Raw genomic sequence first — 27,501 nt, 5'->3', positions numbered from 1 at the left:
GACGTGGTCACCAGATGGTGTAGCTCCTCTGAGGAACCCCAGAAATAGCTGCTGGATGGATTTAGGTTCGTAAAGGAGGAGTCCCCCAGCCCCTTGAACACTGAGATGAGCTCCTGATGGAGGGCTGGGTCCCCTTGCCTGGGTTTTGGTGCTTTGTTTTTTAAGTGTCTAGATGATTACATGTTCAGAATGGATTCATCGCAGTCCTGCCTGGGGATAATGGCAGAGATGCCACAAGAAGGCTTCCAGCTTTCAGGTGTTAAGGGCTGAGGTTTTGAAGTCACCCTCAGTCAGCACACCGTGCTTTCTCTGCCCCTTTCCACAAGTTTGTAAAAACATGCTCAAGAGAGCAGAGCACGGCTCTTCTCTGTCACTAAATGGCTCCGAGATGAGAACGTGGCTGCCATTCAAGCCAACGCTCTCCCTGGATTCAGCCTGCACCGCACAGACTCTTGCACATAATAGACTCCTGTTCTTTTGTTTCAGCAAAACAGTCCTGATGGGAGTTTACAGTCTAATGGATGGCGGGAAGAGGGTATATAAACTACCTACAACCCATTAACGGCTACTTGTTGAAGAATAGGCTGAGTATTTGACCCCAGACAGGCTTTGCCACATCCACATAACTTCAAACTAAACACAGGACTATTATCAGATAAGCTTCTTAATTTGTTGCAGTCACTGGGGCATCATGAAGATACAGCCTAGAGTTAACAACTTTTGATGAAATCACAGAGTAAAGACTCCTGAACCTCAACGACCGGGGCTAAGCAACTGTCTCCCAAGCCTCCCTCTGCACCACGGGGGAACAGAGGGGACTTTGAAAGCTAACAGGCAAGGAGAGGGACAGAATTGTTTCCTTTAATCCTTCACCAGGGCAAAAACACCAATATCTGCACTGTGTGAGGAAATGTGCATTCAGGGACAAACCAGGAAATAACATGGAAATTATGCTGTGGTGGAAAATGTAGGAATTTTAGTCACCAGGATGTGAGTCATATTATGGAGTTACAATTTTACATTCTGGGCTTTGTGGGGTTTTTTTTGGTAAATTATAGGTAGAGACAGTAACAATTGGGAAAGCTCTCTATACTGAGACTCCTCTTCCATACACATATCAAATCAGACAGCTTCCAAGGGCTTTGTGGTGTAGTCACATGACATGCCCAAACCAAGGAAGGAGCCTCAGCAGGCAGAGGCCATAAATACAGGGAGGAGTCCTGAAAAAGCCAGCTGCCCACTCTACTTTCGTTAGTCAAGGATCTTTAAAGTCGGCCCCCAGTGGGACTGAGTCCAAAACTCTCAATGGTTCTTTGAAAGCTGTCTGGTCCCATTTCAGCTGAGGTCAAAGCAGAGTTCAGAAGAGATAAAAAGAGCCTGCTTCTCTCTCTGAGGGCATGTCTGTCACACCCACCCTTTCTGCTCATCTCCTTCCAGGAGCACTAACGTCAGTCTCTTGAAGTTGAGACACCTGAGGCTGGCAGTCTAGAAAACTTCTCAAATCATCCACTCTGGCCACAAGCACTTCAGAGGGGCTGCAAAAGGGGTGCTGACAGGAAGCTCCAGTTACTGATGACACCTTGGTCATAATCTCACCAAACTGTTAAGTCCTGAGTTTGGGTATTAAACTCTTCATTCAGTTCCACACATTTCACTTAGTATCTTCACAGACTTGAACCCCATTGCTTCACTCTTTTCATAAGAGACATTCAGCGTTGAGAACATCAACTCTAGCACCAGGCTGCCTGGGTGGATTTTTTTTTTAATTGCATCTACTAGCTGCCAGACTTTGGGCAAACCATTAATACTTACCTTCTTCAGGCTTCAGTTCCACCATCTGTGAAATGGAGTAATCGACTTTTCCTGAAGATTAGACGACTTGATAGAAGGAAAGCATGGAGCACAGTGGTCAGCACCCACTATTTCCCAAGTTTTGTGCTGGTCACTCCATTCCCAGACTTACACTAAGTAACCACGTTGTTACTAAAGAATATTTCTGGTCAAATGAAACTGAAACTTTAACTCTCCTTGTTTAACTTCAAAAAGGTCAACATGCAAATACTAACCATCGGCCTTTGAGGCAGAGTTTTTCCTGGGTTTACAACTTCATTGTTGATATTCAGTACCTTCTGGGCCGGACCCCGTGGATTTGATGAGGAAACAAAAAGTTGGCTTATTGCTCTCAAGGAGCTATTTAAGACTGATCTAGTTTCCTCATCTGTAATCAAAGAGGTAATGCTTGAGGAGCTATTTAATGAGAATAAAGCGATGCATCCTGCTGGACTACAAGTACCCTACAGAAGTCACGGGATCTGAAATAACCAGAGGATTCTCTACCTAGGTGGGCTCAGAGAGCCCCAGCCGTGAATTCCCACTGCCACAGAGGACTTTCCTATGGAGAAGAGGCCAGAGGGGCAGGCCTGGCCAGGCGGGCTACAGGTTTGCGGACCCCAAAGCCAGCGAGGGAAGAGACCAGGTGCATGACCCCTCCAGGCTAGAGCTGTCCCCGGAGCCAGGACATGCCACGCATCTGCCATGAGCGCATCCCCTTGGTTGCACACTGACCACTCTGAGCTCTCCTGGGTGGCAGGCCATGCGGGCCTTCCCCACCCAGCCCAGTGCTCTTGCAGGTGGCTAGCGCCCCTAACCTGGGAACCAAGGGGAGCTTGTACTTCCCAAGTCCACCTGTCCACCTGAATTTTGAGGCCAGGCTTCCGAATGCACAGTAAGTATAAAGACATTTATGAAATAGCTTGTTAAACATCCTGTCAGTGTCACTGACTGCAGCCGTGAAATTAAGACTCTTGCTCCTTGGAAGAAAAGCTATGACCAACCTCAGTTTAGTTCAGTTCAGTCGCTCAGTCGTGTCCAACTCTTTGCGACCCCATGAACCACAGCACGCCAGGCCTCCCTGTCCATCACCAACTCCCGGAGTCCACCCAAACCCATGTCCATAGAGTCGGTGATGCCACCCAACCATCTCATCCTCTGTCGCCCCCTTCTCTTCCTGCTCTCAATCTTTCCCAGCATCAGGGTCTTTTCCAATGAGTCAGTTCTTTGCATCAGGTGGCCAAAGTATTGGAGTTTCAGCTTCAAAATCAGTCCTACCAATATGCTGTCTAGGTTGGTCATAACTTTCCTTCCAAGGAGTAAGTATCTTTTAATTTCATAGCTGCAATCACCATCTGCAGTGATTTTGGAGCCCAGAAAAATAAAGTCAGCCACTGTTCCCACTGTTTCCCCATCTATTTGCCATGAAGTGATGGGACTAGAAGCCATGATCTTAGCTTTCTGAATGTTGAGCTTTAATCAACTTTTTTTACTCTCCTCTTTCACTTTCATCAAGAAGCTGTTTAGTTCTTCACTTTCTGCCATAAGGGTGGTGTCATCTGCATATCTGACGTTATTGGTATTTCTCCCGGTAATATTGACTCTAGCTTGTGCTTCTTCCAGCCCAGCGTTTCTCATGCTGTACTCTGCATGTAAGTTAAATAAGCAGGGTGACAACCTAGACAGCATATTAAAAAGCAGAGACATTACTTTGCCAACAAAGGTCTGTCCAGTCAAAGCTATGGTTTTTCTAGTAGTCATGTATGGATGTGAGAGTTGGACTCTAAAGAAAGCTGAGCGCAGAATTGACGGTTTTGAACTGTGGTGTTGGAGAGACTCTTGAGAGTCCCTTGGACAGCAAGGAGATCCAACCAGTCCATCCTAAAGGAAAGCAGTCCTGAATGTTCACTGGGAGGTCGTATGCTGAAGCTGAAACTCCAATACTTTGGCCACTTGATGAGAACTGACTCACTGGAAAAGACTCTGATGCTGGGAAAGATAGAAGGCAGACGTGGACAACAGAGGATGAGATGGTTGGATGGTATCACCGAGTGGATGGACATGATTTTGAGTAAACTCCGGGAGTTGGTGATGGACAGTGAGGACTGGTGTGCTGCAGTCCATGGGGTCGCAGAGTCGGACACGACTGAGCGACTGGAATGAGCTGATTAACCATCCTATCAAAGTAGTATTTTATTAAATAAGAAAGACGTATGCAAGCTGTAAGCCCACTGGGAACGCAGCTACACTGAGGTCGGCGCCAACGTAAGGGACCGAGGGGAAGCGAGCCTCCGATCGCCGCACCACCTATGGCGGCGGGAGCCGGGAGAGCGGCCGCTGAGCGCCCCTTTCTGTCGGAGGACTTGAAGCCGCCAGCCGGAAACGCTCTCCTCCTAACGTCGCCTTCCCTTTAAAGCCAGGAGTCGAGGCCCCGCCCACTACGGAAAGCGACGAGGTTCTCACTCGGGAGCCGCTTGCGGGCTGCTGCCGCCAAACCTCATCAATCGGCGGCTCGGTACAGGTAAAGCCAAAGGCCAGGGGCGCTGCGCGAGTGAGGGGACCTGCGGCGAGCAGACGGGGTCGTAAGGGCGGGCCTGCGGCCTTGCGCTTGGCCGTGTCGTCGTCCTTGGAAGGCCAATACCGCCCACCTGCCGGCGGACTGCAGACGCTGCGGCGCGGCCGGAGCGCGGCCGGGGTGTAAAGTTGTCTTAGAGCCCGGGGTAGGCCGGGCGCCCGTCCTTCCGGCCCCTACGTCTTCTGTCCGGCTAGCATGGCGCACATACGGGGACGCACGCACGCCGGAAGTCGCTACGGCCGGCTCCTGCCCGGGTGCGCCGCGGCGCGCGGGGGGCGTGGCCATCGCAAGCGCTCCTGATTGGTCCGTTCGGCGCGCGTAGCCCCTCCCCTCGCCCCCTGGCTCTGCGCCTGGCAGGTGAGACAGCGCAGACACCTGCAGACCCTTGTTGTCTGCGGCTGCCTCAGGAGGGATGCTGGAGGAAAGTCGCGGAACCATCTGGGGTTTCTTTTTCTTTTTTTACCCCCGTTTATCATTTACTGGGCTCCCCGGCATAAGTCTCCTTGAAAGAAGTAAAATCATTTTCTTACTGAATAGCCGCAGTTCCGAGGGCACGCTGTGAGGTTTTACTGTGCCAGGCGCTGTTCCAGGAAGGGTATGCCACGTGTGTTCCTTGCTTCACGGAACTCACCGTCTAGTGAAGGAGAGAATCAGTAATAATCACAAAATTATAATCATGGAAAGAGGTTATACTGTGGAAATACTTGACCGTTGAGCTCGAAAAACAAAGGCGGGGGAGAGGTGGGTGGCGCTTTCAGGGGAGATCGGCTTAGTCTTGGAGGTGATCAGAGGAATGCCTTGAGAGAGGCAGCGCTCGGCAGGAAGGGAGTTCCCTAAACCAAGGCTGAAGAGCATTCAAGGTCAGCAAGGCCAGTGTGGTTTAGGCATAAAGGAAATTTGGTGTGGAATGAGGCGGAAAGGGCCTTTTGGCCTCCTGAAAGCTGTAGGTCTTTAGTGTGCAGGCAGTTTTAAGGTGGGCGGGCACTGCGTGTGGAGCCAGCACCAGCAGTGCAGAGGCGGGGACTGCAGAGTTCAAGGTGCAGGAGCCTATTTAGGAGCCTGATGGTGGGAGGTGTCCTCAGGAGGCTGGTGGCGATGGACATGGAGAGAAGTAGGTGGATTTGATTGGTGTTTGGAAGTAACAGTGAGAAGCCTTGGTGTTGGATTAGCTGTGGGAGTGCGGGAGAGCAGACCTGGAAAAGATGCTGGTCTCTGAGATGGGGGTTCTGGAAGGTGAGATGATGGATTAGAAGAATAATATACAGGATTAAGTACATCTTTTAGTATCGAGTCTTGAGCTCAGGATTTAAAAGCTTTTTAAAAAATGTTTTCTGGATACTTAGTTCAATAAAATAAAAAATAAAATAAATTTAAAATTTTATGACTAAAGAAATGTGGTTAAGTAATTAGCCAAGATATTATGTTGGCTTTTTCCAGTATTTTTAGTCACTATTCTAGCTCTTAAACAGCCCATCTCGGTATGGAGAATATTTTATGCAAAACCAAAGCCAGCAGACAGCAACTTGCAGGCCTGGGGTCTGCAGTGCTCAGCCCCTACCAGATCGGTCACATGGGGCTGGGGACAGGCCTGCAGGCAGAAGGACTTAGTGAAACTCCTTTGGAAGATATGACAGAGGCTTCTTAAAAGTCATCATAATTGGAAAAATTAATTTCATAAATATTTAATCCACTAGAATCCATTAACTTTTGTTCCAACCTCCCAGGAAATAATAGATATCAATATACAACATCAGCTATGTAGGAAAGAAAAGCAGTGAGTGAACAAATAAATAGAAGTTATCTTCATCTCATCAGTTGATAGGAGTTTGGTAACAGAGGTGTTGTCAAATTATATGCTTAAAACTTGTCATTGTTTGTAAATTTTGTCTCTAAAAGAGCTGTAAACGAATACTGAACTCTAGGTAATGATATGCATGCTGAAGTATTTGAGGGTGAAGAGTAGCAGTGTCTGCAGCTTACTTTGAAATGTATCGAAACATAATAAAATGGATGGAAAGAGGAATAAATGTACATACACCAAGGAGAGCGACAGTGGAATCTCGGTGAATGAGTATTGGGGTGTTTACTGTGTAATATTTTAACTTTTCTGACTATTTAAGCATTTTCTTAATGAAAGTTGGCGAAAGTAGTCTTATAATAGGGAAGCACCTCTGTATTCCAGTTAATCATTAAAGAGATGTTGCCTGCAAGCTTAAATTACACAGTGGTCCATCTTTAGGAACCTGCCTCCCAGGTGAAGGTCAAATACCTTTGTTCATCTCACAGAAAACACCTTGTCCAGTCCCACCTCTGAATGACTGCAAGGAGGAAGAAATTAACACATCCCCTCTGGAGTCTGGCTGGAACCTGGACTTTACCCCCTTCCCTTTACATATAAGAGATGTCAGAATTCTAACTCAGGGAAGTTGGTTCTTTGGGACACGAGTCCATCATCATCTCAGTCTGCTGGCTTTCCAGACAAAATCACCATTCCTTGTCCAAACAACGCATCTGTCGATTTGTTGGTCTGCCGTGTGGTGAGCAGTACAAGCTTGAACTTGGTAACAGTCCTCAAAGAATGTGATTCCTCTGAGACAACTGAAGACTGATGTGACAGTGTGAAGGATGCAGCCCTAAGCTCACCTAAAACACGCAGCAACCAGGAAGTGCCACACATTTCAGGACTGCCCACTTTATGGCTTAATGTTTACATTCCAGTTCTTATGGAATATGTGGATCAAACACCAAAATTCCCCTGTTGTGTACATCTGGAATAATGTAACTTGACATTTTTTCTTGTATCGTCTAGGATAGTCAGGGATGATGCAGAAGAGCCCCAGGAAGTGGAGTGAGGACAGAAAGTAGCAGGAGCTGCAGAAGAGGAGCCACGACCAGAGGAGACGGGCTCTGGGGACACCTGTCAGTCTGTCCCCTGGTGCTCAGAGGATGTGGAGTTTTTCAGTGATCCTGTCTCAAGTAAGTAAAGAACAACAGCAAAAAAGAAACCTGTTTGTCTCTAGAATGTGGAGTTAGCTACTCAATTAAAACTACCAGTAGATGCAGCTGATAAAGCACAGCATGATTTCAGTAAGGTCTGAATAAATACAGAATCAGAAATGGATACTCATACTATCAAATTGTGCATTTTAAGTAACTGGCTCTTAAAATATTTTTGGATGTCTCAGAAACGATAGTTGTGGGAGTGACCAAGTGTACCAGTATTGTCATAAAACATAAGCATTTTCATTTTGATAGATCTGATTCATTCAGGCTGTTATATGTTTGACAAAGACATCTCATCAGAGAAACGGGTTTCCTATTTTGCATCAATCTTAAAAGGTTAAGGGTAGTCCAAGACATCTCAGCATAAGTTACTTGAATCCATTTACACTGTAATGCTTTATTACTCACTTTCTCATGCCATCTTTTTCTGGGGGTCCTAACCCAGGAGCTGTTCACTAGGAGAGGGGTGAGGACACATTGTGTGTTCTGAAAAAGCATCCCCAGGTGATGCTGGTGGGCCTCCAGCTTCTGAGAGCCCTTCTCTAAAATACACATTAGCTTTTAGCTAATTTGGTTAACAGAAAATTGTACACATTCTACCTTAGACTGAAATCATCACTGTTTACCAGGTAAGGCACTTTTAGACTTGATCTGATGAAAACCAGATGGAGAAAGAAAGGCAATTTGCTTTAAAAAAAAAAAAAAAGTCAGACCATTAAGTTTGTAAAGTTCCTTAGACATAGGCTCTGCTTAAACATAGACTTACAGCTAATGAAAGAAATATTTGTTAAGGATACATAAAGTCAGAGTGCCAGTTTATTAAATTATAGTAAATATACAATTACACAGACTGGAATAGTCACATTGGCATGACTAGTGAATTTTTTCCTCCCGGTAGGTTGTTGATTCTGTCTAAAATGAACTTTTTAATTATGAAAAAAAAATTTAAACATAGAAAAGTTGAAAGACTAACAACTAAGCACTCATATAAGCATAATCGAGATTCTGCAGATGTTGCCATAATCACATTTATTTGCTGCTGAACCATTTCAGAGTAAGTAAGCAGATGTCATGACTAACTGCCTAAGATTTCCGAAGAATGCCATTTTCGTGGCTGAGAAAATAGTACTTTTCTGATAGAATCTAATCCATCATGAATCTAGGCCATATGCAGTTCTTCCTCCCTTATCCCCATGTGTCTTTTTAATTGCTTCTCTTTCAAACATTGAATTTTATGATTATGTCTCCTTAGTCTTTTAATTCAGGTTCCCAGTGACACTGATTTTTTTGTAAGGCTTGAAGCCAGCAGTCTTGTCCCATAGTCTGGATTTGTCAGTGGTTTCCTTGTTGTGTCATCTGATTTGTTCCTCTCAGAGTCTGGCCCTTGTATCCTTGAAAACCAGGAGCTCAGTCTAGAGGCTTGATGCCATTGCAGTTCAGCCTTTTTGGCAGGCCCGTTTCACAGAAGGATCACCCGTCCCATGAAAAGACAAGTGTTAGGGTGTTGGAGTGCTGGGTCTGACCCGTTATGGGGTGACGGCTGGAGCATGTGTTTCCTGCTTCCATTTGGAAGTATTCCTTGGGTCACCCTTTGGCACCCCATGAACTCCTTGTTTCCTCATCAGCCTTTTGCCTAATGATGTTTGCATCCATGAAATTAAAAGACGCTTACTCCTTGGAAGGAAAGTTATGACCAACCTAGATAGTATACTAAAAAGCAGAGACATTACTTTGCCAACAAAGGTCCGTCTAGTCAAGGCTATGGTTTTTCCAGTGGTCATGTATGGATGTGAGAGTTGGACTGTGAAGAAAGCTGATCACCGAAGAATTGATGCTTTTGAAGTGTGGTGCTGGAGAAGACTCTTGAGAGTCCCTTGGACTGCAAGGAGATCCAACCAGTCCATTCTAAAGGAGATCAATCCTGGGTGTTCATTGGAAGGACTGATGCAAAAGCTGAAACTCCAATACTTTGGCCACCTCATGTGAAGAGTTGACTCACTGGAAAAGACTCTGATGCTGGGAAGGATTGGGGGTGGGAGGAGAAGGGGACGACAGAGAATGAGATGGCTGGATGGCATCACCAACTTGATGGACATGTGTTTGAGTGAACTCCAGGAGTTGGTGATGGACAGGGAGGCCTGGCGTGCCGTGATTCATGGGGTTGCAAAGAGTTGGACGCGACTGAACTGAACTGAACTGAGGCCTGAATAAAGAGTCAGACATGACTTAAGAGACTAAACAAGCTTGAATCAGTGGTCTGATTGGAGTTGGGAAAATGGTGGTTTTCAATTAACTTTTACTTTTCTTCTCCGGATATTAGTTGGCATTCTCCTCTAAAGAAAATTTTTTTTCATCGACTGGGGATGATTATTTTCTTTAATGACCAATTTCCAAAGTAAGAAGTCAGGGTATTAGTCACATAGAGTTGTGGCAAACTGTCTTTCTTTTTCATGGATTTTTGCATGGTTGGTGTGTTGAAATGAATTTGTCACTGATGTGTAAATGATCACACATTTGGCCAGTGAGAGTCTCTTCATGCAATCAAGTTGTAAATGAAACGTAAACAGAATGATAACTACCAGGGACATCTGAAGCCTGGATATTTGATGATGTAGAGGAATGATTATTAGTTGGGATGTGTTACTGTTGTTATTCAGAAGATAAGCAAGTCCTCAGCTCTTAGAGGTGATGTACTCAATTGTCTATTGATGAGACGGGATTTACTGTGAAGTCGTTCCTGGATGTTGGGGTCCAGGGAGCAGTTGTTGCTGGAGAAGAAGCACATTGGTTGACGTGCTGAGAGTCAGGGAGCTGAGCGATGGCTGCTTCGGGCTTCCTTTTGCTCTTTCTTCTGTACATGTTTGAGAATTTTCCTGATAATAAGTTTCTCAATGACTTTGTCTCTTAAATTTCACATTTTTTTCTTCCCCCAACTCTGTATTTATGTTTATCTATGTAAAGTTTCGGAGAAGGCAATGGCAAGCCACTCCAGTACTCTTGCCTAGAAAATCCCACGGATGGAGGAGCCTGATGGGCTGCAGTCTGTGGGGTCGCTAAGGGTCGGACACGACTGAGCGATTTCACTTTCACTTTCCACTTTCACACATTGGAGAAGGAAATGGCAACCCACTCCAGTGTTCTTGCCTGGAGAATCCCAGGGACGGGGGAGCCTGGTGGGCTTCCGTCTGTGGGGTCACACAGAGTTGGACACGACTGAAGTGACTTAGCAGCAGCAGCATCATGTAAAGTTTATTTTGAAGAAATATGTATATCTTCAACTTTGCTGATCTAAAGTCAAACTTCAGCTAGTATTGAAGCATAACTCCTGTGTAAGTCAAGAAGGTTTAAACCCTTTTCAGATTTGAATTATGGAAGTTTGGCTTGAAGCTCAACATTCAGAAAATGAAGATCATGGCATCTGGTCCCATCACTTCATGGGAAATAGATGGGGAAACAGTGTCAGACTTTATTTTTTTGGGCTCCAAAATCACTGCAGATGCTGATTGCAGCCATGAAATTAAAAGACGCTTACTCCTTGGAAGGCAAGGTATGACCAACCTAGATAGTATACTAAAAAGCAGAGACATTACTTTGCCAACCAAGGTCCGTCTAGTCAAGGCTATGGTTTTTCCCGTGGTCGTGTATGGATGTGAGAGTTGGACTGTGAAGAAAGCTGATCACCGAAGAATTGATGCTTTTGAACTGTGGTGTTGGAGAAGACTCTTGAGAGTCCTTTGGACTGCAAGGAGATCCAACCAGTCCATTCTAAGGGAGATTGATCCTGGGTGTTCATTGGAAGGACTGATGCTGAAGCTGAAACTGCAATACTTTGGCCACCTCATGCAACGAGTTGACTCACTGGAAAAGACTCTGATGCTGGGAAAGGTTGGGGGCAGGAGGAGAAGGGGACGACCGAGAATGAGGTGGCTGGATGGCATCACCGACTCTGTGGACATGAGTTTGAATGAACCCCGAGAGTTGGTGATGGACAGGGAGGCCTGGCGTACTGTGATTAATGGGGTCGCGGAGAGTCGGACATGACTGAGCGACTGAACTGAACTGAACTGATGATTAGTATTATAATTTTTTAAATTAATTTAATTGGAGGCTAATTACTTTACAATATTGTAGTGGTTTTTGCCATACATCAACACGAATCAGCCATGGATGTACATGTGTCCCCCATCCTGAACCACCCCCAAACCTCACTTCCCCATCCCATCCCTCTGGGTGGTCCCAGTGCACCGGCTTTGAGTGGCTGCTTCATGCATCGAACTTGGACTGGTGATCTATTTCACATATGGTAATATACGTTTCAATGCTATTGTCTCAAATCATCTCACCCTCGCCTTCTTCCGCAGAGTCCAAAACTCTGTTCTTTATATCTGTGTTTCTTTTGCTGTCTCGCATATAGGGTCATCATTACCATCTTTCTAAATTCCATATATATGTGTTAATACACTATTGGTGTTTCTGACTTACTTCACTCTGTATAATAGGCTCCAGTTTATCCACTTCATTAGAACTGATTCAAATGTATTCTTTTTAATGGCTGAGTAATATTCCATTGTGTATATGTACCACAGCTTTCTTATCCATTCGTTTGCTGATGGACATCTAGGTTGCTTCCATGTCCTAGCTATTGTAAACAGTTCTGCAATGAACATTGGGGTACACATGTCTCTTTCAGTTCTGGTTTCCTCAGTATGTATGCCCAGTGGTGGGATTGTTGGGTTGTATGGCATTCTATTTCCAGCTTTTAAAGGAATCTCCACACTGTTCTCCATAGTGGCTGTACTAGTTTGCATTCCCACCAACAGTGTAAGGGGGTTCCCTTCTCTCCACTCCCTCTCCAGCATTGTTTGTAGACTTTCTGACGTGGCTCAGCTATTTAACCCAGTGTCAGTGCCATCCTGGGGCCTCTGCAGCGTCTGCACGTGGGGTCCTTCTGCATGACTCCAGGCGCCTCATTCACTGTGAATGAAACATCACAGATCTCATGGAGGGTGGTGGACATTTGAAATGCCAGCTAGGAACTGTTTTTTTCTTTGGTAAAGTATGGGTCGTTTTATTCAAGGTTTATTCATAAATCTATTTTCTCATGGGCTATAGAAGATCGTCAGAAGAAGCTGACACAGTGATATGATTGAATACTCCTGGGAAAAAAGACCCTAGGTTTTGAATAAAAGAAGATATAAGGAGGAAAGTTGAGTATTTCTAGAACAGACAGATACCGCACTTACCAGCCTTTTGTGTGGCGGGTAGGGTGATGCACCTGAAGGCCCGGGATAAATGCCCGCAGACACCGCCTTCCCCCGACCATCTCCTTTGACTCACACATTCATTCAGCAGATGGCCACTCCTCCGTGTCCATCTGTTCTGCATCCATGGATGCAACCAAACATGACTGAAAGTACTCAGGGAAAAAAAACTCCGGAAAGTTCCAAAAAGCAAGACTGATTTGCTATGCCAGGCAGCTATTGACATATCATTTCCACTGTTAGGTTTTGTAAGTAACCTAGAGACGATGTGGTATGTGGGAGGATACACACAGGTTACATGCAAACACACAGCGTTTTACATGCAGGACTCAAGTGTCCGTGGATTTGGGTGTTTCCGGGGGGCCTGGAATCTGCCCCATGAGGATACTGAGGATGCTGCATGTACTGGGACAGACTCTGGGTGCTGGGTTAGAAACCAGTGGGTTCATTGCTGCGCTCCTAACCCAGCGGACAGACATGTTTTCTCATGAAGCTTACATTCTACTGAGGGAAGATCACGAATGTTGTGTGCGGGTAAATGTCAGCAGTGCATGTTTTTAAAGGGCAAAGTGATGGGTCTGCAAGGATGGGGTGTGTCATTTAGAGAGTGGACAGGCAGGGCGATGCTGAGAACTGAACAAAGCTGCATTGTCTGAGGGAAAGGATCACATAGGGGTGTGTGTGTGTGTGTAGTGTTTATAAGAACAGCAAGGAGCCCGCGAACTTGGAAGAGTGAGTGGAGGCGGTGGGCTGGGTGCTGTGGGCAGGGTGGGGTGAGGTGGGGGCCCCGGAGGGCTGTGAGCACAGTGGGGCCGTGGTCTGACGTCCGTGTTTAAGCATGGGTGATGGGTCATCAGGGGCAAGGGCAGCTATGGGAGGCGGTCAGAAAGCTGGGACCTGACCCAGGTGAGAGGTGATCACGGCACTCGGGGGAGGGTGACGGCAAGGGAGGGGATGGGGAGTGGTTGGGTCCTGGTGGCTTTTAGAGGTGGAACAACGGGATCTGCTGATGAACAGCTAAGAGAAGAAGAAGGGCTAAGGATCACTTAGCTGTCTGGGGATCACTTGGCTCTACATCACACACGAAGTGCGTGTGTAATATAGAGACAGGAGGCCTGAGCTGGGGGCGGGAGGGCAGGTGGAGCTCAGTCCTGCACACGCTGACCCGAGGGTGCTGCCTGGGTGGAGGGCTTGGGCGGCAGTTAGCTCTGCGGGATAGCGTCCCAGGGACCGACCAGGGTATCTGAGGGCAGGGCAGTGAGAGTGCGCACCTCCCATCACTTTCTGTGCTATTTACTGCTCAGTGTGGGTGTGTGCGGCGGTGACAGACAGAGGGCTGGGATGCACAGCCCAGGAGGATCAGAGTCGGACCAGAGAGAGTCCCAGCCTTCCACAGCCTGGCAGTGCTCGAGCAGGAGCCCCGGGAGCGCCCCCGAGAAGCGCTGTCTGAAGCGCTGCGTCCTCTCGCTCACCTCCAACCAGCCGCCTCCGTGTACCACAGCACCAGCCCGCGGGAATGAACGGCTGGGTTTTAATGATCTTTTCTCCCTGCTTTATAGGATGGCTGCTCTTTTCCTCAAGAAGTTAACATTACAAACCGTAAAAACTGAGAATTACTGCGTTAGAAGATGTTTGGGCAAATACATCTCACAGGGGCCGGCACCCACACGGCAGTCCCCAAGACCGTCCTGCCTCATCCAGGTGAAAGCTTTTAGCACTGAAGACACCCAGGATGAGAGGACAAAGAAAAAAAAGAACGAGACGGCTTTCAGCAGCGTTGGGAGAAAAATCAACGAGCGCATCATTCACGTGCTGGACGAGCAGGGCAACGACCTGGGCCACATGCACCGGGCAAACGTGATCAGGCTCATGGCTGAGCGGGACCTCCGGCTGGTGAAGAGGGACCCCAGCGCGGAGCCCCCGCAGTACCAGCTCCTGACGGGCGCACAGATCCACCAGGAGCGGCTGCGGCTTAGAGAGGCAGAGAGGGCCACGCCCAAGCCGGGTAGGTACCCTGCTTTCTGCTCCCAGGTCCCTCGGGCTGGCAGATCTGCAGTTTAAATCGGGCATCTGCCAGGTGCCTGTAATGACAGGCGGTGAGTAACTGGAATCCCATTTTACTGCTGTGTCCAGCGTGTGTTCTTCATCCACCTGCTTCTGTTCCTTTTCTCCTTGCTACTCTGTCCATCATCTCTTCCTTTACACCTGTGCAAAATGAGGGATAGACACGGCAACCACCGCCACAGCGATGGGCGCTCTTTTCCCCTCGGACTGTGGCGGGGCCTCCCAAGGCTGGGACTGCAGAGCGCCGCATGGGGTGGGGTGTGGGAGAGGTGGGGACGAAGTCCTGGTCCTGGCCTGGCCTCTCGCCTGCCCTGGGTCCCTTCTCCTTCTCCCCCCTCATCTCTGAGGGGAGGAAGGCAGTTCATTACAGAGAAGTGCTTCCTAACTCTGCAGTCATCCCCAGAGCATCGCCCATGCCCACTGCGATAGTCAGGGTAGGAACACTCAATGTGTTTTACCAACTCATCACTTAAACCTTACAGAAGCAGTGAGCTGAATTAAGTAAAGAGGTTTGTTTTTCACGATGGCTAGTAACTGCTGATCACTCGAGGTCAGAATGTGTCGATTCTCTAGTCACACTTAGCAACAGGAATATTGACTAGAAAACAAAGTATCCAGAAGAGGCTGGCTGCCCTGCTAAGGGCATCAAACTATGGCACATTTAAAAAAGGTGAGCAGCCTGAGAAGCTTGGTTCAGAGGTGGTGGAAAGGCTGACAGAGGTCTCTGACCAGCTGGTAGGAGCTCTGAGAAGCAAGGAGGTGTTTCTTTTTAGAAGTTATTTTTATTTAAATTAAAAAAGATAAAAAGTACTGTGAACACCTGTTACCCACTACCCCCCCCCCCCAAAAAAGCCCCTGGTTCTCTTGAAAGGACCATTCCTTTGTTCTTTCATCAAACAATGGCAGTGATAAACAGCAGCGTTCCCTGTTTGGGTACTCTTACTTGGCAGCTACAGAAGTGGTCTTTCACAGAAGTGGTCTTTCACCTGTCTATCTCTACTTAACTGGAGGGTGAAACTGTTAATACCAGGCAGACAGGAGGGCCTGCAGCAGCGTAGACCTTAGGACGCACGTGTGATAAAACACAGGCCTCACAGACTAGCCCCAGATCTCGCTCTTTCAACCCAGGACCCACCCTGACCAAGGAACTGACTTTTTCTTCAAATATTGGACAACACGATCTGGACACAAAGAGTAAACAGATTCAGCAGTGGATCGAGAAAAAGTACAAAGTCCAGATTACAGTAAAGAAAGGGAAGAGCACAGACGAGCCCGAGGACAAAATGGTGAGTGAAAACAGGCCTGAGCGACTGCCTGTGTCTTTGTTTTCTGAATTACAAATACAGCTGTGGAAAACCTGGAAAACGCAAAGGTAGAGAAAAGTAATAATTCTGCCCAGTCTTGGCGGCAGCCTTCTACCTGGGTTTTCAAAATGTACACAGTTTTTTTCCACTGTAGCATTAAGTACTTCTCCATGAGAGAACACTGCTTCCTCACTTCAGGGCTATACACCACTCTACTTCACAGACTTTAGAGGGTCTACCATTTAAACAGGAAAACTAGAGACTGTATGGGTTCATCCTTTTAAGTCCGATTCCTCTTTATAAATGCCTATGAGAAGCATTCAAGTCAAACTCTTCTAGAAAGTGTTGGTTTACAGTCCCAGGATAAGTCTGTGGAGGATCTGTGGATTTCGCTTTTGGAGTTACACAGCAGCAGATAAAGGCAGCATTTACTCCAGTGATTTTCAGCCCTAGCTCCAGGATAGAATGACCCAGGCCCTGGGCCCAGTCCAGCCCACCCAGAATCTCTAGAACCATGTGTCTGTCTTTTTCTGACCACCTCAGTGACTCTGTGAAGGACAGTTGGGAACAGCACCGAGCTGACAACCTAGGGGGATAATGGGGCCCTGCCAGTGCCCAAACCCACCACTTTGCACTTTTTGCGAGAGGGTGGTCTGGGCCAAACATAGCCTCTCAGTGTCATGATGGGGGATTCTAAACTAACAAGCCTTTAGCGCATTGGACTAGTTACATGGAGTTTGTATAACCACCTGGTTATTGTACAGGTTTCGATCAGCTTCACCAGGTCTGTACGATTTGACTTCGCAAATCCCTTATGTAGCAATTCAGGAATGCTGGCCTTTGTGGGTATCAGATAAGCAGGAACACCGGAAAGAACCTGAGGTGCTGGTTTTACACTAGCCTTTCGTTTCCTCTTCCAGGAAGAGATGTGTAATCGAATCGTCCAGACTGTGTCTGGAATTGCAACTTTCTCATCCCGGCCGCAGCCCATCAAAGGAGGCAAGGCTGTGATGTGTGTTCTTCGTCCGTTGAGCAAAAAGGAGGAGGCTGCGTGGAGAGCAGCTCTGGGCACCCCAAGAGGAGACGCTCTGAACAGGGGAGACGGGAAGGACGGAGCATCTGGTGTCCTGCCCCAGTGACTTTAATAAACACAGGCTTCCGGGAGAGAGAACTGCACTGGCTGGTCTGGTCCTCCACACAGCACAGGCGGATGTGCAGCTGCGGTCAGCATGGCGACGTGGAGAGCGCGTGGCCTTCCACGCAGCTCCGCGGCTCCCCATTCCTGAGCAGAGGCACAGCCTGGCCCTGTGTCCTCTTAGGAGGGAGGTACCCACTGAGCCGGGAGGCCAGGCTCCGCTTCCCACGAGACGGCCTCACCTTTGGGAGTAAGGGAGACAGAACCGTCAGGTCTCATGTCTGCAGGTTCTGCAGCTGGGTCAACCAACAGCCTGTCCAAAGTGTTTTTAAAAAGGGAAAAATTCAGAAAGTTCCAAAAGGCAAAGTTTGAATTTGCCATGTGCTCACAACAATTTACACAGCATTTCCACTGTGTTAGGTATTGTTAAGTAACACAGAGGTAATTCATGGTACACAGGAGGGTGTGCGGAGGTTCCATGCACGGACAGATGACCCTGGCACTCAGGGCTATAAGGGCAGGGGTTGAGGCACACGGGCACCAGCACAGTCGAAAATCCACACATGCTCAAGCACCTGTGGACCCTGGCACCCTGGGGGTCCCAGAGCCAACTCCCCATGGATACCAAGGGACGACTAACTTTAATGCAAAACCAACACTATCAGAATCGTATGCCTGTCAGGTAAGAACTACCGCAGCATACAATAAAACTGTCGTAAATAAGGATGTGAACGCCACACAACTGCCTTCAGTAGTCGTACAGACTCACAAACTAATCAGTAGTTGAAAATATGCCAAATAGCATATTTAGCATCTGGTTTAAGCAATTAATGTTTTAAAATCTACAGCATGCTAAGTCTCAACTTACTTTGGTTTTCTTCACGTTGGGGTCATGCACAGCGGCATGCCTGCTGAGGCTCTGCTGCAATGAAGGAGAGACGCTGAGTGTGTTTGTGAGACACCTTTGGAGTCTGTTCAAGTCCATGAGTTACTCAGATGAAGCAACACCCTTCTCTGTTCTGCTCTGCTCTGCTCTGCGGAGGGATCCGGCCTCTGGCACTGGAGCAGGCTGCTCCCTCCTCCACTGAAATCCCTGCCTTCCTGGAGGACCCCGGTTAGGAGTGTGTGCTCCCCGCCTGCAGAGGGGGCGGGGGTGGGAGGGGGCCAGCTCTCAATGGACTCTTCGAGCTGAAGAGGGAGACTGAATTGCCCCGGTGTCTACAGCACCCCCAACACCCCTGGAAAATCTGGCCAGGTCTACTCTCCTCCGCTCTGTCACTGACCACGACCCTCACCCCCCACTGTCTACTGTAGTTCACGGTCACTGCCTGTGACAGCACCAACTGGGCCGGGTCCACAGGGTTGGGGTCCTGCTCTCAAAATCTGGACTAGTATCCCGAAGCTCTAAGACCTCACCCCGTTCCCAGTCCCCAGCCCATGGCAGTTCAAAAGGACACCCAAGACATCAGGTGTCAAAAGGACACCCAAGACATCTTACGAACAGTACGCATATGGTGCCACCGGCCACTGGGTCTCAGATTTAGTCACCTAAGAATCACCCGGGAAGTTGGTTAAAACACAAATGAGTGGACCCATCCCCCAGACTTCCGAGTCAGTGGGTCTGGAGTGGGGCCTGGACATGCATTTCCGGCAGGTTCCATCCATGCTGAGGGCTGGACTTCAAGAACCAGGGGCAGGGGGGGCCTGTCTGGTGTTTGCCCAGCTTGGTGGAGAACCACTCCCGCTGGAGCCAGAGTGACAGGCCAGACCCCCGCACTTTGGCCCCCCCATCTCCCAGGAGCCTGGCAGAAAAGATGCAGACCCCAAGGACGGCCCCCGCCCCCAGGGACAGGCGGGTGGGCAGGGCTCACCTTCATGGCAAAGGTCTTGCCGCAGCCAGCATGCTCACACACGAAGGGGCGCTGCTGCTCGTGGAAGGAGAGGATGTGGCTCTGGAGGTTGAAGGCCGTGGTGTAGGTGCGGCCGCAGCCTGCCCGCGGACACCGGCACACGTCCCGCTCGGGGGCGTGCGTCCTCATGTGCTGCCGCAGGAAGTCCTTGCGCTTAAACGTTTTCTGGCACACGCCACACCTTACTTCCTCTGGGGGAGCAGAAGCAAGGGAGCCCGCGTCCCCGGCGTTAGCCACAGAGAAAAAGCTAACACTGAATATATCAAGTAATGGGTTCAACGCAGAAACCTGATGACAACATACCAATCAGAATGTCGGGTGGAGGAAACAAATTCCAGTGCTTCTTGAAGGTGTGCCTTAGGTTTCCTAAATTCCTATGTGATACACGGTCCCCCGGCCCTCTGTTAAGCACAGGGCTTCTCTACATGGGGCTGCGGGCAGGGGAGCAAGTTATACAGACCCGTCTGCTCCACTGTCCTCGGGAACAGAGGGCACGCTACCCAGCTGCCCCCACAGACGCCAGCCAGGGCCTCCCCACGTGCCTCCCCCGCTGGAGCGTTTATGATGCCAGGTGAGCACAGGCCTGGAGACCCGGCCCAGCTCCTCACGAACCTAGGGCCACGGGTCTCTGCTCATGTGTCCAATACCCAGGGGACCCAGCGCTTAATAAGACACACTACAGAGACATACCACAGAGAGTAACAGATAATAATCTATTACTTTCCCGAGCATGGGTAATAGTTCACCCTCTAAAAGCATTCAATCAGTTCCACAGGGGCAGATATTATATTTCTATCATGTCCCCCATCCTGGCCTTACCTTTATGGGTTTCTCTCATGTGTTTTAGAAGCTCTGTCCATGTTTTTGCCACAAAAGAACATTCTTTTTGACATATATAGCCTGTTAAAAAGCAAACAGATTGGTATGTTGTCTTCTGTGAATATTCAGTATAAACAACAATCAAATTAGACTGAAAGGAAAATATCAAAAACAAGCTAGATCAGAGTATTACACATACTATGGCTATTGTGCCTGTCAGGGTGGGCACCGGGACCTACCCTCGTGGACCTTCCCGTGCCGCTTCAGACTGCTGGGGGAGGCAAAGTGTTTTCCACATCCTTCATGGGCACACCTGCGTTAACAACACATGAGTGTCAGCCGATCAACCCACTGTCAGAGAACTAACTACTAAAATAAACAGTATGCTGTCCTCACCCTGCCAGTCTCCTCTTCCCACAACTAAAGTAAAAGCGTTAGTCACTCACTTGTGTTTGACTCTCTGTGACCGCATGGACCGTAGCCCATCAGGCTCCTTTGTCCATGGGATTCTCCAGGCAAGAATACTGGAGTGGGTCACCACTGCTTTCTCCAGGGGTATCTTTCTGACCCAGAGATCGAACCCAAGTCTCCTGCATTGCAGGCAGATTTTTACCATCTGAGCCCCTCTCAGGAAAGCCCCTCTCTTACAACCAAAGCAGTCATAAAATTGGGACTTCAAATTCAGACCTAGTTGCAGGTGAGATGCAAGTTACTTGACCAGCCTTGGGCAGAGTAAACCGAGAAAAAAATGCTTGTTTGTTTTTTAATGCTTATGTGATCAAATTAAACACTGTTTCCATCTTTGTACTTTGGACAATACACCTCATTTCCATGGCCACAGAAAGATGGCTGGGGTAAATACCCAAACCATCCTGAATCGTTTGTGTCTGGTTTCCTTAATGATGCTGCCACGGGCTGGTGTGAAAAGAAAACAGGGCAGTAGATGCATTGCCTCTGGGGAGCCATAAAAAGCACGTGCCACTTCTGCACTCCGGCCACCAGCAGCATGACAAGAGGCAGCAGGGCTGCAAGTGGGGACAGGCACTGTTGCTGCCACAAGTCCCAGGCCCAGGGCAGGTGAGCTGAGAGACAGGCGCAAGCAGCTCAGTGCAGCTCGCACACGGCCGTCAGCCTGGGCTCTGTAGGGCAGCCGTCACCAGGCGCCCTCTGCAAGTCTCTGCCAACATGTCCAGTCCCCTCTTCCTCTTCCTCCTGAAACCCCTTCTAATGCAGGCTAAGCTCAGTTACCTTTGTTCTACAGGAAAAGAATACTCAGCATCCTCATAAGGACATTTCGTATTATTCAACAGGCTCTATATAGATAGTTAAGCTTAACCACAACTGTACTAATCTCAGAAATGATTCTGAAACACATTACTCTTTCTTCTGAGGAAACAAAAGCATATTCTCAAATGCCCCAATATATAAGTGGACATAGACCGTACAACAGGAAAATGTTGATTAAGAAACTGTTTCTGAGCATGTGCACGCCACCTGTGCATTTTAATCTTGCCTCTGCCTGAGCTTGAAGAGGTTTTCACCCATGCGAAGTACCTACTTGAACAGCGGCTCATTGGTGTGCTGGCACTGGTGGGTTTTCAGCTGCTGATGTTTCTTAAAGGTCTTCTTACAACCTTCAAAACTGCACTGTTTAGTAAAGGTTCATTAGTCTTGGAAAAAATCAAAGAACAGCTCATAACAGGATCCTTTGAAGATAAAAATACTGCAGAAGTTATAGTCTTGCTTCTTTCACCCATCTAGTTACTATAAAATTCAAGAAGCTTCGAAAAGTAGCATGTCTGAAACAGCAAAAAATGTTTCATTTGGTAAAGGTCCATCTAGTCAAGGCTATGCTTTTTCCAGTGGTCATGTATGGATGTGAGAGTGGACTGTGAAGAAAGCTGGGCACCAAAAAATTGATGCTTTTGAACTGTGGTGCTGGAGAAGACTCTTGAGAGTCCCTTGGACTGCAAGGAGGTCCAGCCAGTCCATCCTAAAGGAGATCAGTCCTGGGTGTTCACTGGAAGGACTGATGCTAAAGCTGAAACTCCAATACTTTGGCCACCTCATGCAAAGAACTGACTCATTGGAAAGGACCCTGATGCTGGGAGGGATTGGGGGCAGGAGGAGAAGGGGACGACAGAGAATGAGATGGCTGGATGGCATCACCGACTTGATGGACATGAGTTTGGGTGAACTCCGGGAGTTGGTGATGGACAGGGAGGCCTGGTGTGCTGTGATTCATGGGGTCGCAAAGAGTTGGACACAACTGAGTGACTGAACTGAACTGAGCTGAGCCAATAATACAATTAGCAAAAAACGTCTGCTTTCAAAACGATACCAATATTATGATATTATTATAGCTAGTGTCAAACTAAATTCAGATATTTGACAGACAAAATTTAGCTAATGAACATTTTAGATACACAGGCAGTAAACATAAAATTTAGAGAATTTGAGCATATAAAATCATTCATACTTACGGCGTATTGTTTTTGCTGGTTTTCATGTTTGCGTTCAAAATGTTTCTTCAAGTTTGCTTTTGTGTTGAATTTCTGATCACAGCCACTAGCTGTACAACTGTGACGAAATACCAAAACATGAACAGACCGAGGGGAGAGAATTTTAAGATGTTTACCTCCTCCCACTTTATAAAAGCGATCTACTCTGAAATACAGTGTAAAATATTCTTTAACAAATTCTGAAGTGTTAAGCCATACCATGTAGGCATCTCAGTCTGACTTCATGTAACGAAATGCATTTTCACGTAAGGCTTCTGAAGCTAAGCACAGTGCAGCAGACGTTGTACAGTGGGCAGAGAGGTGGAAACACTAGTTCCAAAAGCCCACACCCTGCTTAGACTTAAACCACATTGAAACTGTCCTCAATTTAGAACTTGATCACTTTAATTTTGCTTGAAATGTCTCTACAAACTGCACTTCGAAAAAGACCTCAAAACAACTGGTTTCAGCTTATCATCAGAGGCAAAAACAGACACTTGGAGCGGAACCATGACTATTCTAACCTCCAGCATCTCACCAAGCTGGGACAGGTCGCCCTAACAAGTGTTTCTATATCTCGACCCTGAATTATCTAAATTCTCTGTGAACTTTTTTTAAAATCTGTGCTCTTATTGTGATGATTTTTCATAAATCTGATGAAGCACGGCTTCCTTTACAAGCCCTAATCTTAGCCATCATTTCACTAATAAGTAAAAACCAAAAAGCATGAAAAGGGACACAAATGCATGAATCCTTTCACCCCTGCCTCCTACCCACCCAGGCCTCCCACTGCTCCAAAACAGGCAAGAATATTTCAAGTTTTGTTCTATAACTTTTAGGATTTCTTTATATAAACAGAAGCAAATACAAATAGAGGTCTTCCTGTTTACCCTCCGGGTTCTTTTTAACACACAAAAAGGTAGCCTGATAAACACCCTCTTCTGAAACTTGGTTTTTCAATTAATAAGCCCTGGAGATTTTCTTACAAGTTTCACAGGGAACACCTGCATTCCTTTTAACAGCTGTATAGTTTTCCACCATACAGATATATATATATATATATATATATACTTTAACTGGGCCTTCCTGATGAGCAGGCAAGCTTCTTCCATCTTTTTAACAAGCCTTCCAGGTGATTCTGAGGCAACCCAAATTTTAGATCCACTGCTTTAAAGTAGCCAATTTAAAAGAAAAACAGTATATCCACCCTTTCAGAGATATGGAATAACTCTGAGTAGAATGAAATTAATCCTGGCATGGCAGAGGAGCAGGGGCTTCTTTGAAAGAAACAGAAGATAAACTGTTACAGTTCTACTTTCTCAAGCTTATGTCTGTTATCCCAGCAGCTGACTGGTTCATAAAAGCCCTGAGGATGCAGAGCCCTCGATCTGCCAGGGAAGCATTTGAGAGGCTCAAACTCAAGAGACCTTCAGATGAACCCACCCCTGAAGTTGTCACACACGATGACACACAAAACCCCGATTTTCCTGCACATATTCCAAACCAAGTCTCCTTTGAGGAGATGCAGAAGCCCCACGTTCTTGATCTCATAAGTCATTGATCAATTTTCTGTGCCAAACACGACCCACTTCAAAGGCCCAAAGACAGTGCCCCACTTACACAAAGGGCTTTTCTCCAGTGTGAATCAGGGCGTGGCGGCTGAGATGGTAGTCCCTGATGAAGGCCTTGCCACATCCTTCATGGTCACAAACAAATGGTCTCTAGCAGGAAGGAAAGAAAAAGCACGTCAGTCCTGTCCCAGTCAGTAACTCTGGTGTGACTTAAAGCCTTAACCTGTGTAATGGGCAAAGCCGTGGACTCTGTCTGCAGAGGTGGTTTCCCGCCAGTAAGTGCTGAGCACCTGCTACAGGAGGCCAGGGAAGGTTCTCCCTTCTGGGGTTACATGACCAAACTGCAGCCACTTCTCACTAGGCTGCTGCAGCAGATTCTGACCTAGGAATAGCAACGGACGAGAAAGGCGGGCAGCCTCCACAGTAACACTACAGCATCGTGAAACTGCTCCTGACCTACACTGAGCTTCAGCAGTGGCCCCCTCAAAGGCTTCCTGGCTGCCGTCAGCACAGTCCATGTCCGCTGGTCCTGCCTCCTCTCCCCAGCATCCCCTCATCTGCTCAGAGTCCAGGGCAGGCTCCGTGTCGTCCTGGACAAGTCCACCATTTGCTCAGGGAATGCCTGGCACAGCTACAGAGGACTGTATCACACCCAGAAAAGCTCACGGCCCAGCGTGTAACCACCACTCGAGACCCAGGAGCTGGGAGGAAGGGCCCCCCACAGGAAAAGCCAAAACGTGTCCCCCACATAACCAGTTTTGTGTATTGAACTATAGGATATGTGCCCACGACCATGTAGGAAGGAGGCACCGAGGCCTCAGATGACGGTACTGGTAGCAAAGCAGGTGGACAGGAAGACAAGAACTGCGCTGCCAGGCAGGTACAGAGGACTCTGCACAGCCTGGCATGGAGAAGGCTCGAAAAACACTCGTCAAACTGACGTGTGAGATGTGGGATGACGTGGCTCCGAGTCTTCCAGCCGGTGTGAAGGAAGCTGGGAGTGCCAATATCCTAAACACAGTCCAGGAGTCTAAAAGGAAAGGTAAGCTCTAATCTGGCCTCCTGGTAACAGGGCCTAGATTTGGGGCGGGGATGGCAGAACTGGCCAGAAGGACAGGGAGGCAGAGCATAAAGGATGTCATAAGTGAAGCCAGTCACAGGGTAAGAAGTCAGGAGAGAGGCGGGTGGGAGAGGGGCCAGGGGCCAGGGTCAGTGAGCTGGAGAAGGTCCCAGGGAGGGATGGTCAGCATTCAAATGCTGCAAGGGGTAAGAGGATCTGAGTGTGAGGACACACAGTGGAGTGGCCTATAAGTTAGGGAGGTGCTAGGTGCAGAGGCAGGAGTGGCTGGGCCCTGGTTAAGGGCCATCAGCTAAGGCTGTGAGAAGCTGGACTCTGCCAAAAACCCAGGAAACCAGACTGATTCCTAGGCCTCTATGAGATGTCCTTTCCTCATCTGTGACCTCCCAAAGGCTTCCTACAGCCCTCAAAACAAAACCCAGGCTCTAAAGCCATCTGTACCCTGGTCTGCAAACGACCCTCCTGGCCTGCCCCTCAGGCTCCCCTTGGATGGTGCCCCCACCCAACCACACTGCCCAGAGTCCGCCCCCAGGACCACACGCTCCTTTGGCAGTTCTGCCTGCTGTTTTTCCCTCAAATGTCTGCAGGGCGGAAACCTTTCCTTCTCACTCAGGTCAAGAGAGAGGGCTTTCCCCACCGCCCTCCAGCAGCCCTCTCTTCACTGTGTTGCATTCCTACTTCTTCCTCGGTCTGTCCGGATTAAACCGTAAGGTCCGTGACACCAGAAGCCAGGCCTGTCGGGTCTGCAGCTCTCCGGGCTAGAATGATGGCAGAACTACGAATGAATGAACACAGGTTGCTTGCAGACCTTTAGAACTCAGAAGTTCTCCAGCCATTCCAGTCCCAGGAGGCGGGGCCTTTAAGGCCAATTGGGGTCGGGGTGGGGAGGTGAAAAGTGAAAAAAGTGAAGTGTCAGTCGACTCAGTCGTGTCCGACTCTTTGCTACCCCTTGGACTGTAGCCCACCAAGGCTCCTCTATCCAAAGGATTCTCCAGGCAAGAATACTGGAGTGGGTTACCATGCCCTCCTCCAGGGGATCTTCCCCATCTAGGGATTGAACCCGGGTCTCCTGCATTGCAGGCGGATTCTTGATCGTCTGAGCCACCAGAGGGGTGAGGGTGGGAGTGGGTATTCCAGCCTTGCAAGTATTTACAAGTTCTGGGGAGGCGGTGGCTGGCCATCACTCAAGATCAAAGGTTAAAGCGTTGTTTAGTGAGCCCTGGACCCACGATAAGGGTATCTCTGGGTCCTAGAACGACCTGTCTGCGTCCTCAGTCCTCCCCTGACCTAAGGCGTGGGGGGGCCCTCACGTCACGCCCCCGGGGGCCGCGGCCCGTTTACCTCCCCCGTGTGCCGGCACAGGTGCGCGTCCAGCTTCCAGGCCTTGTTGTAAGCTGCGCTGCAGCTGGGGAAGGAGCAGATGAACCTCCGAGGGGGCGCCCAGGGAGGCGGGGCGGCACCCTCGCCGGCTGCAACGAATGCATCGGCGATAGTCAGGGACGACACCGCCTCGGCCACCGAGACTGGCGGCTCCAGGTTGCCCTGGGCCAAGCGCTCGGCCACGTGCTGAGCCACGTGCCGCCGAACCGTGGACCACCTACAGCTCCCCCGGACCCGACGCGTGGGCCCACGGCACTTCCGGGAGCGTGACCCCGGAGGGGCGGGGTTGGAGCGCCGGCGAGGCGCTAGCGCATGCTCCGAGAGACACCGCGCGCGCGCGCGCCCGCGTTCGCGCATGCTCCGGGGAGCCCTGTCGGCTGCTTGCCTCCCTACCCCTCCGGGAGAAAAGCGGAGGCAAGGAATGATGGGCTCAGGGCTTTGTCCTACCCCAGCAAAACGCGCCCGCGAGTCATGGGTCCTACATGGACCCCTAAGCACTGCTTATATGTATTTTCCATCTGCCACCACCCTTTGCAGAGTACTAACCTTGCATGATTCAAACAATCCAGTTCTTACTATTACATTTTGGGTTTGCCTTCTTTATGGATTAATTTCCTGCAAGCTCTGTACAACTTTCCTCCGCAATCTGCGGGGCAGTGCCTCCTTCCTAAACTTGGTTAAAATCACGTGGAGATCTTTTAAAACTTCCCAGCCCAGAACGTATCCCAGATCAATTAAATCACAGTTTTTGGCGGTGGAAAACGGGAATCCACAGTCTGGAAATTACCCCAAGTGATTCCACCGTTCAAATTTGGGACCACTGCTCTAAGACTTGTACGCACAAGAGTGTGGTCTTTGGAGTAGCAGCATCATTAGAAATCGGAACTTCGGACCTTCTGAAATCCGAGAGATCTGTAGGTGGTCTGATAAAAATTGAAATTTGAGAAGCTCTGTTCAGAGGCTTGAGTGGTATCTTGGTTCCTGGGGGACCACATATTTAAAGAACATCCTTGGAGGAGGATAACAATGACAGGATGGTGTGATGTGCTGCCAGGTGTGTATTTTTCACA

General features: G+C 48.5%; 2 protein-coding genes across 6 annotated transcripts; one reads left to right on the top strand and one right to left on the bottom strand.

Annotated features, from left to right (window-relative positions):
* Positions 1-4,261: 4,261 nt before the first annotated feature.
* On the top strand, positions 4,262-19,992 carry MTIF3 (mitochondrial translational initiation factor 3). Of its 5 annotated transcripts, none has more exons than XM_055426339.2 (5): positions 4,262-4,351; positions 7,215-7,381; positions 14,229-14,674; positions 15,862-16,019; positions 16,958-19,992. In XM_055426339.2, exons 3-5 carry the CDS (start codon positions 14,230-14,232, stop codon positions 17,174-17,176), a joined length of 822 nt encoding a protein of 273 aa, XP_055282314.1. In that variant the 5' UTR covers positions 4,262-4,351; positions 7,215-7,381; position 14,229; the 3' UTR covers positions 17,177-19,992. The 5 variants fall into 5 exon arrangements, with proteins under 5 accessions (XP_055282314.1, XP_088698824.1, XP_055282315.1 ...); XM_055426340.2 differs by lacking the exon at positions 4,262-4,351 and adding an exon at positions 4,371-4,762; XM_055426338.2 differs by lacking the exon at positions 4,262-4,351 and adding an exon at positions 4,783-5,000.
* On the bottom strand, positions 17,262-26,788 carry GTF3A (general transcription factor IIIA). Its single transcript, XM_055426342.2, has 9 exons — positions 26,393-26,788; positions 24,023-24,123; positions 22,385-22,481; positions 21,460-21,548; positions 20,141-20,214; positions 19,902-19,982; positions 19,044-19,273; positions 18,041-18,094; positions 17,262-17,414 (listed from the first exon to the last, which is right to left on the bottom strand). The coding sequence occupies exons 1-9, from the start codon at positions 26,786-26,788 to the stop codon at positions 17,262-17,264; spliced, it is 1,275 nt and encodes a 424-aa protein (XP_055282317.2).
* Between the last annotated feature and the right edge of the window lie 713 nt (positions 26,789-27,501).

This window comes from Moschus berezovskii, chromosome 13 (genome assembly GCF_049115385.1).
Source record: "Moschus berezovskii isolate FMDL1 chromosome 13, NW_MosBer_1.0, whole genome shotgun sequence".
NCBI lineage: Eukaryota > Metazoa > Chordata > Mammalia > Artiodactyla > Moschidae > Moschus > Moschus berezovskii.
The sequence above is the reverse complement of the archived record's forward strand: the minus strand, read 5'-3'. Positions and strand labels throughout refer to the sequence as shown.

Bases quoted from the DNA above. Each gene is read 5' to 3' on its own strand.
- MTIF3 (XM_055426339.2), top strand. From the start codon at position 14,230: ATGGCTGCTCTTTTCCTCAAGAAGTTAACATTACAAACCGTAAAAACT. The intron at 14,675-15,861 runs GTAGGTACCCTG...CTTTCAACCCAG, and splicing joins GAGGGCCACGCCCAAGCCGG to GACCCACCCTGACCAAGGAA. The intron at 16,020-16,957 runs GTGAGTGAAAAC...TTCCTCTTCCAG, and splicing joins ACGAGCCCGAGGACAAAATG to GAAGAGATGTGTAATCGAAT.
- GTF3A (XM_055426342.2), bottom strand. From the start codon at position 26,788: ATGCGCGAACGCGGGCGCGCGCGCGCGCGGTGTCTCTCGGAGCATGCG. The intron at 24,124-26,392 runs GTAAACGGGCCG...CCTTCCTGCTAG, and splicing joins TGTGCCGGCACACGGGGGAG to AGACCATTTGTTTGTGACCA. The intron at 17,415-18,040 runs GTAAGTTGAGAC...TTACTCCCAAAG, and splicing joins CCAACGTGAAGAAAACCAAA to GTGAGGCCGTCTCGTGGGAA.